Below are 15,661 nucleotides of genomic sequence, written 5' to 3'. Positions count from 1 at the left end.
GATGCAGCGTGTATTGTGGGCTGAAGGAAGGCTCTAAGTTCATTAGGTGCAGAAAAGGGGTTGTTTATCGGATACCGTTAACTTGTGGAAATATGTATATCGGACAAACGGGCCGCTGCATCAATACACGTCTAAAAGAACATAAAAGTTCTTTGGGAAAAGAGACTTTTTCGCACTTGTCGAATCACTGCAAATCATGCCACTGTAATCCTGTTTTCAGTGAGACGGACATTTTGTTTGCTCATAATGATAAACTTACACGTGAAGTCACGGAAGCTTTCCATATAAGTAGGTGTGGGATAAAGTGTATCAGTCAAGCATCGGTGGCGCTTACTGATAAAGAAATGTCTTTTTTGAACTGTGGTTAACTTGTTGTATTCTGCTAATATGCCTCATGGCTGGCTCCGCGCATGCTTTGTGATGATTAGTTGTGCTTATATGTTTAGTCCCTTTCAAAAAATACAGCAGTTGTGAGTAAGCGCTCGTTTTGTACCTTCTTTCTGTGTCCTCCGTCTTTTGTGCGCGCTAAAAAAGTTTCAACATGAAGTCATTGGGCGAATACTAGATCAATAGTATAAATTAAACTTCGAGCTTAAGTAGCTGTAAAACAGCTGGAAAGTTTTCCTATTTTTTCAACGCTCTGCAGTGCGGTATAACCTGTGTCTATCACCCCTCTTTTTGCGTACTTCTTAGTAGAGCTCACTGAATATGCAGGTAGGCAATAATTTTCGTGCTTTCGATTATGCAAATGCGACGAAGGAATGCCACGATTACCAGAATAAAGTTCCTACGCCGTAAAGAAGTGGCGCTCTCTCAACACCACTAGAGCGGCTAAAGTCTGTGCTTGTATGCAACTTGCATTGATGCAAACCTCGTGAGAAGACTTGATAAGTTCGCAGTGAAAGTGTTAGCCACATTCACAGTTTTTGTGCGCTATATCATTTTCGCGTATTATCAACATTTTGTTGTGCATGTCTTAGAGAGGACTTCAGTTTCTTCACCGTCCGCATGAAAGGGTGTGCTCATGGCAGGGATGCCAGGCACGCTCTTATTCTGAACTGTGCAATCGATACCGTCTCGGCGTCATGAGTAACTAGCCTGCATAAAAATGAGAGGGCCAGAAACCTAAGGTGCGTCTTAGCGGGAGCACGTGATCTATCTTGTCCAGCCTTTTGACCTTCGAGAGCAATATTTTCCAGCGGTCATCTAACTCTTAATGCTGCGCCCATCTTCATTCGAGTGGTGCGCGAATAAATCCGAAACTCTGCCCATCAAGCGGAACTTGCTCTGCGGCGGACTGGTTTTGTTCGGTGCAGTTGATCCCGATCACCAACGCCGGGTCGATTAGTTTCACCACCGGGGCTTCTTTATGATTCGCCTTGCATCTCATTCGACTGCAGCTCGCGTGACATCACACGCTCGGCGCCAAGGAGAAGGGCTGTGCACTCGAGCTACCGGACGCTATACCAAGGCGGATCCACTTTAGCTTTTTTTTTTCAACGGTGAACTCCTAAAGACTCTGTACATGTAAAGCGCTTCGTATAAAATCAGGTATACATCAAGGACGCAAGGCAGTTAGGCCAATAGGAACTGGAAAGCAGACATGGTAAGCGGCGGTTTTACTCGCATCTTACACGCTTTATTGCCGATAAAACACGAAACGCATAGATGAATACCTAAACCACGCGGAACGTTGCATACAATTGTTACGCGAAACAAAACTGTAAAAAGAATATTTTGTGTAATTTGCTTGTTTAATTTGCCTCTTATTTTTTGTTGACTTAAAAACAAAGCTTTGCACGCTGGCAAAATTATCTGACAAACACAAACTCACTAGCTTGCATTTTTGTCTTCATTCGAGTTAAGATAAGCACAGTCCAGCTGGCCTTCTCAGCTAGCTATGAATGTCTTTCAGATTCGAACCTGCGTCCTTCTAGCTCTGGCCGGCTCGGCGCTAGCTGGCTACATCGGCCACGGTTATGGTCTCGGCTACGGGATCAGCCATTTCGGCGTCCAACACGGCATCGGCTACTCCGGCCTGACAGGCTTCGCGCACAGTATCGGCTACGCTCCAGTCATAGCATCTGGCTACTCGCTCATTCCAGCGTTCCCTGCCGCCGTACCTGTTCCTACCTACGCCGCCGCCCCAGTAGTGGCTGCGGTGCCTGCCGTCACCCGTGTCGCCGCCGTCCATGCCGCTCCAGCTGCCGTTGCTCCGATTGCCTCAGCTCCAGTCGTAGCCGCCGCTCCAGCCACAGTGACCAAGGTGGCCGCCACATACCACGCCGTACCACATGTTGCTGCAGTTGCCGCTCCAGTTGTCACAGCCGCTCCAGTTGTTGCCCCTGCTGTAGCAGCAGTCCACCATACTGCCCCAGCTGTCACCACCGTCACACACGGCGCACCAAACTACGGCTATGGCATCGGAGGCCTTGGATACGGTGTAGGGAACCTAGGCTACGGTCACGGACTCGGCGTGTATGGCCTCAACTACGGCTACGGTCTTGGTACGTCGTTGGACTTCAATACCCTTCTCAGGAAGAAGAAATGTAAGTTTCGCTTAATTTTTTTCTGACCACGTATGCTCCTGACCGAAGAGAACCTTGGTAGCGGAAAAAACACTAACGTAAATGCGACATACAAAGTGGAAGATTTCTTAGGATAGCAATATGCTATAATTGATCCCATACTACCAAATAAAATGGAGTATCACTACTGTAGTAATACTACCGTAGTAATGGAGTACCGAATCGCCCGGCGCTTAGTCCTTTTAAAAACCCTATACATTTATAAAAAGAATAAATGCTTCCCATAAACATGCAGCAAGCAGGAACTAAACTTATTCAGCGAACAATTTCACTCTATGTAGGTCCATAAAAAAAATTGTTTGTTTTTACTTGCCAAAATTATGTTCTCTTGAGAACGGTGTAAGTGCTCCTTGCTGGAGTAGTTGATTCGTGCTGAAACTTCAGGAAAAAAAGCAAAAATTAGGAGCGGACATGAAGGGCAGGTGTTGTGTCTTCTTGCCTCCGCGCTTGTATTTACTTTTTCGCCCGTTTTTTTTTTCTCATGTTTTTCTCATGTTTTCTCATGCTCCCGGGTGTTATTGCCGTTTCACTTACTCATAAAATGTCATGTCCAAGCCTAATCCGGATTTTCCAACCCGCTGCTCCAGACAGCCGTAAGCTCATAGAGCCATGGAATCTGTGATGTAATCTCTCGATGAGAGGACGAATTACCCTTTTCTCTTACACTGATTCCCGTAAGAAGCGATTCAACGCCTATCAAAATATTCGCGCTTCCAGTGATACTTAAAGTACGAGCTCACTGCACCGGCTTGACCTTAAATAAGGTGCTGTCAACGTGTACATGCACTAAAGCCGAATTACGAATGAAATCTCAAATGAGAATGATGTAGGCAAATAATAATAAAGGATTATTCATAAAAAATTTGCGACGATTTGCGGAAATATGTCGTGCACAGTGACGACTCGAAAAGACGTACGTAGTTTCGCAGGTATGTTTTGCTCGCGGATTGAAATGCCGGTCGCGGCTTGCGCGGGCTTTCTTCTTCTCTCTCTTCTCATGCAGAAATGTGATAGAAAATGGAATCTCTCAAGGAAGGGCTGCAACTTCGGTGCCTCAATAAAGTAGATCATAGCACGAGCAAAACTAAAGTGCAGCACTTGCCGTGTGAAGTGCAATGAACCTGAGACACCGCTGTTTTGATTTCTCTTCCAGAAGGAACCTCGGTTCGTTTTGTACATACTGCCGCCTTCCTGAAGACCTGCGAGCTGCCATAGCACTTTTTACCCACGTGGGATTCTTGTCAATGTTGGATCAAATAAATGGATCTACTTGCTATGGCACAATGAGAAAATGCGAAAACGTCTTGCTTCTGAGGCCTAATCCTTCAAGACATCTAAGGTCAATTATTTGTCATGTCACGTGTATTTACATGAGTGAGAGAGCTTCGGAGGAATTATTTGAAGTGTACCTGGCACTAAATGTAACAGTACGACATCTGAACCGCTTGCTGCGCAAGTAAATTTACATTTAAGAATGAATAAGTACATATAAATAAGCACAATTACAGGGCGCCCCAGCTATCCTTAGCCAGAGATTAAATATATCCAACGCACTCTATGACGAAGGTACCTAATTCATGTTGCTGGCTACTGCATGGAGGAAACCGCGCTATTTTGGTGTTCTCCTTTATCGCCTAACTACGTAAGACTACAATAACGAACATCGAAGCTAACGAAGCTGGGCTAAAAATCCAATTATAAAGTCCTAGGTCTTTTTGCAAAATGCTTAATTCGACAGTTTCTAACTTCCTACGTATTACCTATATTAGGGTTTCTTCTGCTTTCTGCAGGTGCCTGCAAAATACGCACAAAAAAAAAAGATGTACCGCGTGACATGCCCCCCGCTTTCGTACCGTGATTATACTGAACTCTAACATTCCGCGTGCAACCGACCATAGCATTTGGCTGGATGTGCTGCCACTTAGGTGACAAGGCAGCAACGAGGGTGCTGGCTGCGCGATGGCCTACCTGTTCCTTGCGGCCGCCCAAGTGATAACCGCTACGTCTGATTATCGCTGTCATGAACCGCCACGACAGAAGCATACCTTTTGTACACGGAACGTTAGGGAATACTATGATGATGATGATGATGATGATGATGATAATAATAATAATAATAATAATAATAATAATAATAATAATAATAATAATAATAATAATAATAATAATAATAATAATATCTGCGGTTTAACGTCCCAAAACCATGATATGATTATGAGGGATGCCGTAGTGGAGGGCTCCGGAAATTTAGACCACCAGAGGTCCTTTAACGTGCACTTAAATCTAAGTACACGGGCCTCAAACATTTTCGCCTCCATCGAAAATGCAGCCGCCGCGTTAGGCAACACTGCTGTCCGTACGTGGTGAAGTTTTATTGTACACGTGCCTTGTAACCATAAAGAAACACAGTATAGACGCTTCTCAGATATACACTTACAGACAGATTGCCGCTCTATATCCAGAAGTACACAAACTAAAATCAACAATAAACTGGACTACATTACCTACATATTGCATATTGTCTTGTGCACGCACACAGAAAATTGGGAGGTCAGCTAGGACGGGACTATTTCAAAAAAAAAAATCAGGAGCCCTCTCTCTATCGGGGAAATGGGGGCAAGCGAGGCTTGGCATGTGCGGGCCTGACCTAGGAAACAGTTCTGATTGGTCGTGGGCGTGGCGTGAGTGTGCCCATGCAATTGGCATCATCTCTAATGACTCGGGGTCTGGCGCCGGAAGGTGAAGTCATGCGTTCATATCTAGGCGACAATGAAATGTGGCAACGTGAATAACATGTGACCTAAAAAAAAAGAAAGATCACATTGTCATATCAGAAACCGGAGACCGCCAACCAATCCGCGATCGTCAACGTACCACTTATTGGAAAACAGCGCATACAAATACGCATGTAATCGGCGCACTTTCCAGGACCACCGTTATGTACGTTCGATGGCACCTGCTTTTCTTTTTTTTTTTAGCCCACGACAACGCCGCAAGGAGAGTGCTGTTCAGAAAAAGAAAAAAAGAAAACTGACGACGTTTAGAATGCTACGTAAGTACTCGACTATGAAAGTGCAGTAAGTTCCCCCTGTACAATAATGAAGTAACTTATTAAGCTCATTGATAGCAAAGGACGAGATCCCGGAACGCAGATTCACTATGAAAACGTAGGCTAGAAGCATTGTACTATCCGTGCTCTTATGCGTATGTTGTCGAACAGAACCGCCACCAGTTTACGAAGTTCGCACTGAACATACTTCTCAAATAATCTCTCATTTAAAAAACGCCAAAACGAAGTACAGTCGCAACGAAAAAAGATTAGCACAAGGGACTGTCGGCCGGAGTGGCGAAACTTTTGACGCGTGGCGCTGTTGTTCCCGAGAACGCCGATAGCGAGAGTGCCAAGCCCGTTCCATTTTCCAAAGCAGAGATGGCTGGCAAAAAGCAATGCCGCTGCTCGCAAGGCCAGCCAAAAAAAAGAAGAAATGAACTCACGCCCGCAGCAACGTTGGCGCACGGCTTTGCCGATAAGCAGCGAGCAAGCTGTCATTTCAAATGCAAGATATTTGTTGAAGTGCTTTCCGCCGGCCACCCCTGCTTGGGAAAATGAAATCTGCTTGACAGTCGCTCTCCGCGTGCTCGGGAACAACAGCTCCGCGAGTAGCAGTTTTGTCACTCCGGCCCCGGGTCACTTGTGCTAACCTTTTTCCGTTGCGACTGTCCAAATGCTGACCTTGTCCACTCAATGCGCAACGCGTGCCCTTTAACCTAGCATTCATGTCACAAACACGTGTGGTCTAACTTACACGTAATCGAAGCATAATGACCGCGCTTACTCACACGGGCCCAGCGTAGCTACGCGATATCGCGGGCTAAATCAAGGAGGCTTAAAAAATAAAGGAAGAAAAAGAGAAACTCCTTGGGCTAAGCATACGCAGTGTGAAATCCCAGGCATAGTCCACTCTGACTTTATACAAAGATAAAGTACTTACACGTATCAGTTAGAGAACATGGACTCCACTTCGTGTACAGGAGACACAATGATGCGCACAAATTTATTGTAAAAGCAGATCGTATGTGCACCTACTCTTTCAGCTGATTCAAGCAGAGGCCTAAAAATCCACGTGTGCGTTGAATGCAACAAAATTTAGTATATTTGCCTATTCATTTTCATATTCTCACAGTATTTCTCAAACTAAGCTCAGGTAAATAACTGAGAATAATTAATTATTTGTATATTGAAGTATTACTTGAAACGCATATTTAGAGCGAATAAGTTGTAAAACCTGATAATTGGTGTTCAAAAACGTCTTGCCATAATGCCTAATGGTATTTTAATTTAACAGAACTTCCGAGAGTATTCAGGAGATTTAAATTGTTGCGCGTGATTAGGCATTAAAAGGGTTACATTGAAAAATTCATTATAAGCTGGCTAAGTAGTTGCTGACCTAGTTCTCAGTTTGTTAAAGAGCCAGCAAATGATATTAACACGTTGCGATCTCGTAGCGCGCATGAGTTTTGTAAGCCCGGCTCGACTTACATGAAAGGCTAGACCAGCATATTTACAAACACATACTAACTATACGTAGTTGCAGGTAGCGCTAATTTTCAACAAAGACACAAACAGGGAATCACAAACCAGAAGCGCTTTCGGTTTGTCCCTCTTCATTTCACAGCGAGAGCTGTTATGAGATCACAAGGGCCGTTTTTGGCGCTGTAGTTGTCCGCCTTAACCGCCGCCGGTGTCCGTAACCGCTATCGCGCGAAATAATAAAAAACGCCAGGCCTGCGCGGAAAGCGCAGCACAGTCACAGCGAAAGCTGGAAGAGCGGCGTTTCTAGAGCCCGTTGTAAGCTCTCTTGGGGCTGCTAATACTAGTACACTAGCAAAGTACCCACTACGCCATAAATCACAATTTTTGTGAAGTTGGGAAGCACCTACTAAGCCATTATTCGTCATTCTGCGGAGAAGCGAGGCACCAGCTACACGTCTGTAAGGTATTATGTGCACTTTGTTGACGCGACGACTCATGACGATGAAGATTTATGGCTCAGCCCTTTGTAATGGATTGGAAGCCTTAAACGGCCCACCAGTTACGCAACTTTCATTGGGTGACGCCCGGTCGCTATTTCCCTCTGCCGCCATGCTGTATAACATACGTTGACGTGGGAGCGAGTGGGGGGGGGGGGGGGGAACTTTACTGAGACCCCGAGGAAATGCATCATGCGCTTATGGGCTTCCTTGGCAACCAATACAAAGTGCACTTGCGAGAAACCTACTACCTATAAATCATTGTAATTTTGTAGAAGTAGGGAAGGAGGCACTATGCCATTTTTCGTCATTCTACGGAGAGCCGTGGTACCTGCTAAACGCATGTAAGGCAGTATGCGCACTTTGTTGATTCTGTGCCTGATGACGATGAAGAATTATGGCGGAGCCCTTTGTAATGGGTTCGAAGCATTCAACAACCTACTCGTTGCGCAATTCGCATTGTGTGGCGCCTGGTTAAGAATTCGCGTTGTGCGACGCTTGGTGCCTATTTTACTCTTCTACGACGCTATATAGCATATGTTAATGCGGTTCCTTCCCGACATGAAGCCTGTATAGGGTCTTTTTGCAAAGCAGTTTCAAGCACCGGCATGGCTCACAGGATGAATACTGGGCTCCCATGAAGAGGGCCCAGGTTCGAACCTCGTTCCATCCTGGAATTCTTTTCTTATTTCGTTTTTTTTTTATTTCGAGCGATAGTGGTTACGGACCCCGGCGGCAGCGGCGGCGGCGGACAACTACGGCGCCAAAAACGGCCGCTCAAAGGATCTCATAACAGCTTTTGCTGTAAAAATATCCCAGATGGAACAGGATCGATGATTTATAGCGTACTGGGTTCCTCGCAAGTGAACTTCTATTGGTTGCCAAGGAAGCTCATAAGGCCCACATGACCCAATTCCCCTTAGGGTCTCAATAAAGTTATTTCCCTCTCTCTCTCTCTCTATCTCACGTTAGCGTATGTTTAAAAAACATGGTGGGAGAGTGAAATAACGACCGCGCGTCACACAATGCGAATTACGTAACTAGTGGGTCGATTAAAGCTTCCAACCCACTCCAAAAGGCTCAGCCATAATTCTTCATCGTCATCAGCCGCCACAGCAACAAAGTGCACATAATGCCTTACAGATGGTACCTCGCTTCTTCGCAGAATGTCGAATAATGGCGTCGTGAGTGCTTCCGAACTTCACAAAAATTATGATTTGTGGCGCAGTAGGTATGTTGCTAGTGTACTTGTATTAGTAGCTCCCAGAGAGTTTATACCGGGCTCTAGAAATGCCGCTCTTAAAGCTTTCGCTGTGACTGTGCTGCTCTTTCTGCGCAGACCTGGCGTTTTTGTCTTAGTTGAAACTTGGTACTAGCTACTGTTGTGTATTCGTACCAGCTAAGAGGATAAAATTGCTGTGAAGTCTCCCAACAAGCCCACACTGTCAGACGGGTAATACAAGTTTAATGCATGAGCATTCTTTGGCTAGGTCTCCAGCATAGAGCACGTATAAGTTTCTATCGCAGCGTGAAAGTGTCGCCAAAAACAGTCGGTGCAGCAATAAAGCAGAGCACTGCAGTATACGCAAGAGCTAACCAAGTAGAACTTTTGTACTCCTGCTACAACGCCCTGAAGCGGCAGTCGTAACGCCGATTTGGCGTTATAGTGACCTTTACGAGCAATCAGCACAGGAAAACGGTGGAGATCCTAGAGGAAAAGCACGACATACTAAGATTTGTCTCCCCTTTTTCAAAACAAAAGAGGCTCATCAAAATGTGAACTTTTTCCGGAGTTCGGCAGGCTCTTAGTTCCACGTTGTCAAAAACGCGGCATTCGCTTTGGTTAAATGATCTTCTATATCATTCCGAATAGGATATTTGTCACTTAAATATTATTCTGCACAATCTTCAATAGGATATGCAACACGCTAGAAAACGTCTGCATAATCATACCTTGTGGTTTATACTGGGCAGAGTAGGCGTCTTACATCAAACTTCCTTTGATAAGCCGTAACTACTTCTGTGCACGCCGGGGCGACAAAGCAATTGCTCTTACTCTAAATTTCAGTCTTGGCTATCGGTGCACATTCGTTTTATACCTGATAAAACGCTCAATATATGCAATTGGCTATCGCGACTAGACATTACTGCTGAACACTTACTGTCTTCTGTCCCTAGTTTTCTCTTTCTTTCGCGCAAACATATTCTACCACGCTACAACATATGTAGGGTACGTTCTACACGAATAGTAAACCTAAGGCAACAAAAATTACGTTTATGTGAACAAGATCATGAGACTGTTTACGCGTATGGGGCTAATTGGCGTATGAACAAATTGCTCCACAGATTTGATTACTATTACTTCAACGGCCTCCCCTGCATACCGACGCCCAGCTCGCCGCCATCGTCTGCACTTGCGTAACTCGCGAGCCTTTGCAAATATTCAGCACATGCAGCTTTTAGGGTACGCGTGGTGCATTGAAAACGCTCAACTACGACCACATCGCGCAAGGCGCTCTTTTCCCCATCCTCGCTATACTGAAAGGCTTACATTTTTTTCCCTGTGTTTCTTTCCTTAGCCTTTCTTGTTCTTTTTTTTGTCAAAAGTCGTTCTTCACTACGCTGTTACCGAGGCTTGATCACTTCGGTGCAATACCTGCTAGCTGGCAATGTGCCGCATACGGTAAAGCAAAACCCAGTGAAATATGACTTCCCGAAGAAGAAGTACTCTCATTTTGCTGTCTTGCAGAGAGCTGAGGATTTTCCTGCTTTCTATCATACTGCAACTGAAATAGAACACCGCCTCGAGCGCTCGTCTGTGCCAGTCTGTAACAACGCACCAAGGTAACTACACCGCCGGTGAAGACTGAGTAGCTGGTGCGCGAAGTTTTATGTGCTTCACTGCCTTTCAGGTGCCCAGGGGCGCTGAATGAGAACGGACGGATAAGATACTGAGATAAGCCGAGGCGAGACGCAGAAAAATTATGGTGAGAATTTTTCAGTATTTTTTTTGCATTTGTGTAAGAGCAGTTAAACACATTCCTATAGAAATCATCTTATCCTGCTTTTTTTATTCTGAGAAAAAATGCAAATACTAATAACAGCAAGGAACTTAAAAGTAATGTTATTACTACAGGAGCTACCGATGCGCTGTCGTAATCGGCTCTTCCCTGTGGTTGCAAACCTTAACTATCGAAGCTAGTTCATAGTACACTGATACGCGCTTTTGAGGTACCAGTTACAAGTGTCGCAAAACAAGGGAATACTTAAGATGTCTAAATATTGTTATGTAGCATAAGCGATATCTTTTTGCGGCCCGAGAACTCCAATTATGTAACACATGGTAGCTATGAGGCTTAATGAGTCCTCTGTTCAGTTAGTGGATGTTAAGTGTTATTTCATTCGCAAGCTATAAAGTGGTATAAAGAAAGTGCTAACAATCTCTTCGTGTGCTCCCACTTAGAATATGGCTATGTCGTAGAGGCATCTTGCTTACTGCCTTTTCTTTCAATGTACACGCTTCTAGTTAGCACGAATTATTTCGTCCATATACATTTAGATACATTGCAACTTGTACGAAACTACAAGACGCCAGATATTTTCCAACTTCTCAGCCCGAATATATCTGTCGCCTGCAGAGTAATAATGATGAGTATTTGATTGAAATTGTATGTCAAAGATAGTCCAAGACAACCAGTGAGCTGGCAAAGAACCCGTCTCTAATATTATATTAGCTATTGATGTCTAACTAAAAGCGCCCAAGGGCAGTTTTGTGGTCTACTCTGAAAGATGGAGGGAAACACTCAATTATTGCCTAAGCGTCAAACTTATGTCAACACAATCACATTCGTGTCTTACTTGGGAAAGAGCTATAATGTAAGGGCATATAAACGAACACTAGCTCACGGTGATGTGCCCGTTAGTAATTGGTTTTCCTGAAGAAGCACTTCAACCAGTCACTTTACTAAAGTGGATGAGCTTGATCTGAGAAGATATATATGGCATAACAAGCGAAGAATAGATGAGCGCTGTTGGAGTAGCAGCCACAACGCGAAAGTGGATCCTCTGTAAGGAAATGCACGAATGTGCAACATAGTAGTGTGGGCTGAGCAATGTCAGAGCCACTTGCTTGAAGAATGAAGGGTCAGTAATAACGTGCAAAATTAATGAAATATGTTCACTCAGGTGAGCATCTTCCTGTCAAAATGTTTCGCTTGACATCTACTACATTGCAGAGCAGTATTTTATAGTGGAAGTAGCGAAGGTGAAAGCCAAAATTAACGCCCTTGAACAATGAGCTGTCACTTGAACTCAAATTAGCAGGCCCTAAAGAGCCTGTGAACGGCCCGCCTGAAGGCTTCATACAGCGACCTGAAGACTCTGAACCCAGTGCACCCTATCAAGGCCACAAGACTATTTAAATTGTCATTAGCAGCCAGTGGTACTTGAGAGGTCATTACCTTCCAAGTACAACTTGTCAACTCGCATGTCAGTAACTGCGTGGCGGTAGCCCCTTATCAGGGACTGTGGCAGACCCCAGTGCTAAAGGGGGGGGGGGGAGTGGTTAGGTCTGGTTAATACTTCATTTAGATTAGAGTGAGGTGCACACAATAAATATACCGCTCCTGTGAATGTCTGTACAACAACTTTGAATGTCTGTGCAATGTCCATTCCAGCATGATACTGTATGTCTAGAACTAAATGCAGCCGCTAAATAGGCGCGCGTGCAGAAAGCGAAGGAGAGCGTTCCCCCACCTTCTCCTACCATTCACTGCCGTAACTGACGCTTCTGCTGCAATGTATACGTGTGGTCGATTTCCGGAATCGCATCGTTTGGCAATGGGCGCGTGATGAGGTCGTGCAGAAATGTCGGAAGTCATTAAAAGACTTACGGGCGTTTTGCAAAGTCCGTAACATCGACGTTTATTACCACAAGTACAATCGTGCTGCCAACGATGGCGTCGCCGCTATCGGTCGCTCGTATGGCTTTCCACCGGCAAGCGAGACTTGAAAGACAGCAACCTCCGTCGAGTCATCGTCGTGTGCAATGTTGCTCGCGTTTTAATTGTTGCGATTATTGCAGCACCTGAGGTGCCTCGACTATAGGCTAGTTAGTCATCTCCGAAGCGTCTTCTTAGACGTATTCAAAGCAGCTACACTTTCAAACCTTCGTATGCAAATTGAAAAAAAAATCTGTTGGTATAACTTAAGCGTGCGTTAATAGAGAGTTTTAGTCTGTCCAATACCGTAACCGTATACGTTAAATGCCGGATAGGTGGTGCCATCTGGCGGGGCCAATATGAACCAGGCAAGCATAGGCTTGTTACTGCAGAAACACAGGGCATTCTACTTCCCCGCTGGAGTAAATTTGCAGCAGCCGCGTAATATCGAATGAGTTGCCTTTTAAAACCTTGACCCCTCACGGACATGGCGAAAACAGACAAGCGTCTGTATAATTGTTGTTACACGAAGGGTCACACGATGTCGATACCAACCACCGGCAAGCCCGGTAAGCAGGCATTCCGTAATCCCCTTTGCGTATACCGGAATACCTAACAAGCTAGAAGCCTCTAATGTAACTCTTTTTGCGAAATATGGCGAGTAGGTGAGCGTCCCAAAAAGTAGCAATAAATACAATGGACGAGAGTCCAGCCTTCAGAAGCATCCCGTATGAACGAGGGAGGCTTCACCGCACAAATTTGAGTGCAAGATGGCGGACCTATGCGCAACTCAAGGATTTTTTAACCTCCTTGGCGCAACTCTGGCTCCTAAAGAAGCCATATAAGGTAACCCTAGCAGATAAAACATAAAAGTACCATTTCTCGTAGACAGCGCAACCTACCCGAGCTGGCTTGCAAGCGCAGATAAACAGGTCTCAGCGTGAAAAGATGAAAATCAAGTGTACGGTGCCGCTATACACCAGAGCACGCCTGTCTCGCACCCAGGCTGCTGGTGAGCCGAGCGGATACTCTCGCACCCAGACGCCGGGCTGCTAAGGCGCGCGCGGGTTGCACCAAGTTAACAGGGCAAGCTGCAGTTCTGAGGCTTTAAAGGGCGAAAAGGTACTCGTCCGCGCCGCTTCAGCGTATAAGAGCTTGTCTGGGCACTACTGCGTCGTCTTTGGATGCCAAAACAAGCAACGCAACAGGAGGATATTACTTAGCGTTGCCTGCGACGATCACGACGCGCCATGGGAATTGTGCCGGTGCGGTGTTTTTAGCTTCGTCGCGAATGGATAACTGTGATTCAAGCAGAAAAACTAGGAACCGAGTGAAAATGCGCGAGTAAGTACACTAACTGCGTGTATTCTGCAGTGTGATGCCCACCTATTTCATATTACGAACCTAATTTGCGTGACACGCAGCTGGGTTGAAGGCAGGCGCGAGCTTTGTGGCGGTGTGCACTTCATACCTTTGAGCGTTTCGTTTGATGAAAATGTAGTTCAAGGTAGTGCTTTCAAGCACAAGCAAGCAGCATGCTTTGCCACTTTCAACGTAGTATTAAGCTTTAGTGCTTTTGATGGCATCCACGTCTTCAAGATTTCGTCTTCAAAAGGTAATAAATGGTACGGTGTTCCTCGACAGCTAGCCAGAATTTCGTGCTTTCATTTCAGTGTTTGATGTCCGCAAATTTATTTGGACACAAGGCATAGTACTCGCGCCAGTGTCATTTACGTCGCAGGCGTAGCGCTACTCAAGCAGATAAACTTTTTAGCGTATTTACACAGCACACATTTAATAAAAGGCAGCTGGATGCCGCCCATGTCAATATCGGCTTAACTAAGAATAGCACAGTTTCGCTTGTAAATCATCATCGTTACAAGATCAAAATCGCGCAGATAGCTTCGAAAAGGGATCGATGAACGAAACTGCAGGTATACTCTCTGATAGCACGCTTTTGTGAGCAAGACGCATTATTGTAAGAGCGCTCGTGAAGCAAAAGTTACGTTCCGCGGAACTACCTGTAAAGCGTACTCTAATTATGACGCGATGAACGTTGAAATGATGAGCTTTCACAAAACTTTGTGCACAACTTGTAATATGGGGCACCAAAACATCGTTTCACTCTTTCGGACGTGTTTTTTTTTTTTTTTTTTTTACAAATGTAACGGCATACGTACCTGACGAGGTTGCTTCCGTAGCCTGCTCAGCACATACTGCATACATTGTGGACTTGCATGAGCAAGGTGTTCTCGATGTTCCAATAAAAACACCGAAAGTGTCCAGGCTAGAAAAGCCGCAAAACACGCTCTTCGACGGGCTGAGTTTCGCGAGTTTTACGTTTGCCCTGTGTAGCGTCTGCTGGCATGGCAGCCCGCGCATGTTGTTTCGTCGCGGTGCGATAGATGGCGCGAGGCGCGATGCAAATATGGCGCTGCGCATGGAATTCGCTGTGTTCTGGTCTATAGTGTACTAGAACAGGGGAGTGCCCGGAACGAGCTTCGAAATGTTGGAAGCTCGCGTGTTGCGATCGGTAGCCTGCAATGGGTCGCCGTTTAAGGGTTGCGCGCAGCTCCACCAAAGCGGTGCAGTGGTAGAATACCCGCTTCCCAATCAAAAGGCCCGGATTTGAATCGCAGCTGTAGATGGTGGGTTTTTACATTTAATATCCCTTGTTTTAAATAACTGAAGCTTATAATATCAGAAAAAGGGGAGAACAGTGCAATAGTGTGCCTTCTATTGCCCTACATGATAGCGAGGTTAGGTTTCTAGATAGCACAATATCTTAACTTCTCTGGTGTTGGAGAGTACACGTGCTCTGCGTGAGGCTCTTCATTGTTCAGGATGTCAGCGGACCTGCCGTTTCATTGGTTTTGTGCGTCACATGGGTGTGAGGATTGAAGTGTCCCCCCCTTTTTTTCATTCTTGTTTTCTAATAAAATATTCAGTTGCGAGTCAGCGCTGTGGTTTGTCTCCTCTTCTCTTGTGTCCTAGTCGTCGTTGCGCTGTGTTAAACATGTTCAAGTATTATCACCAACTGGCCCAGCTTTCAGTTCTGCCGTTATTCGAGATGACTCTGCCCGTCGCTACGAATCTCGCTGC

At 45.4% G+C, this 15,661-nt stretch overlaps 1 protein-coding gene across 1 annotated transcript; it reads left to right on the top strand.

Annotated features, from left to right (window-relative positions):
• The first annotated feature begins 1,885 nt into the window (after nucleotides 1-1,885).
• On the top strand, nucleotides 1,886-3,867 carry LOC119390301 (cuticle protein 64-like). The gene is made up of 2 exons (XM_037657896.2): nucleotides 1,886-2,549; nucleotides 3,742-3,867. Coding segments are annotated over exons 1-2 (651 nt in total). The 5' UTR covers nucleotides 1,886-1,900; the 3' UTR covers nucleotides 3,744-3,867.
• Nucleotides 3,868-15,661: the final 11,794 nt, after the last annotated feature.

The sequence above is a fragment of the Rhipicephalus sanguineus genome, chromosome 4, assembly GCF_013339695.2.
Source record: "Rhipicephalus sanguineus isolate Rsan-2018 chromosome 4, BIME_Rsan_1.4, whole genome shotgun sequence".
Classification (NCBI taxonomy): domain Eukaryota; kingdom Metazoa; phylum Arthropoda; class Arachnida; order Ixodida; family Ixodidae; genus Rhipicephalus; species Rhipicephalus sanguineus.
The sequence above is the reverse complement of the archived record's forward strand: the minus strand, read 5'-3'. Positions and strand labels throughout refer to the sequence as shown.

Bases quoted from the DNA above. Each gene is read 5' to 3' on its own strand.
- LOC119390301 (XM_037657896.2), top strand. From the start codon at position 1,901: ATGAATGTCTTTCAGATTCGAACCTGCGTCCTTCTAGCTCTGGCCGGC.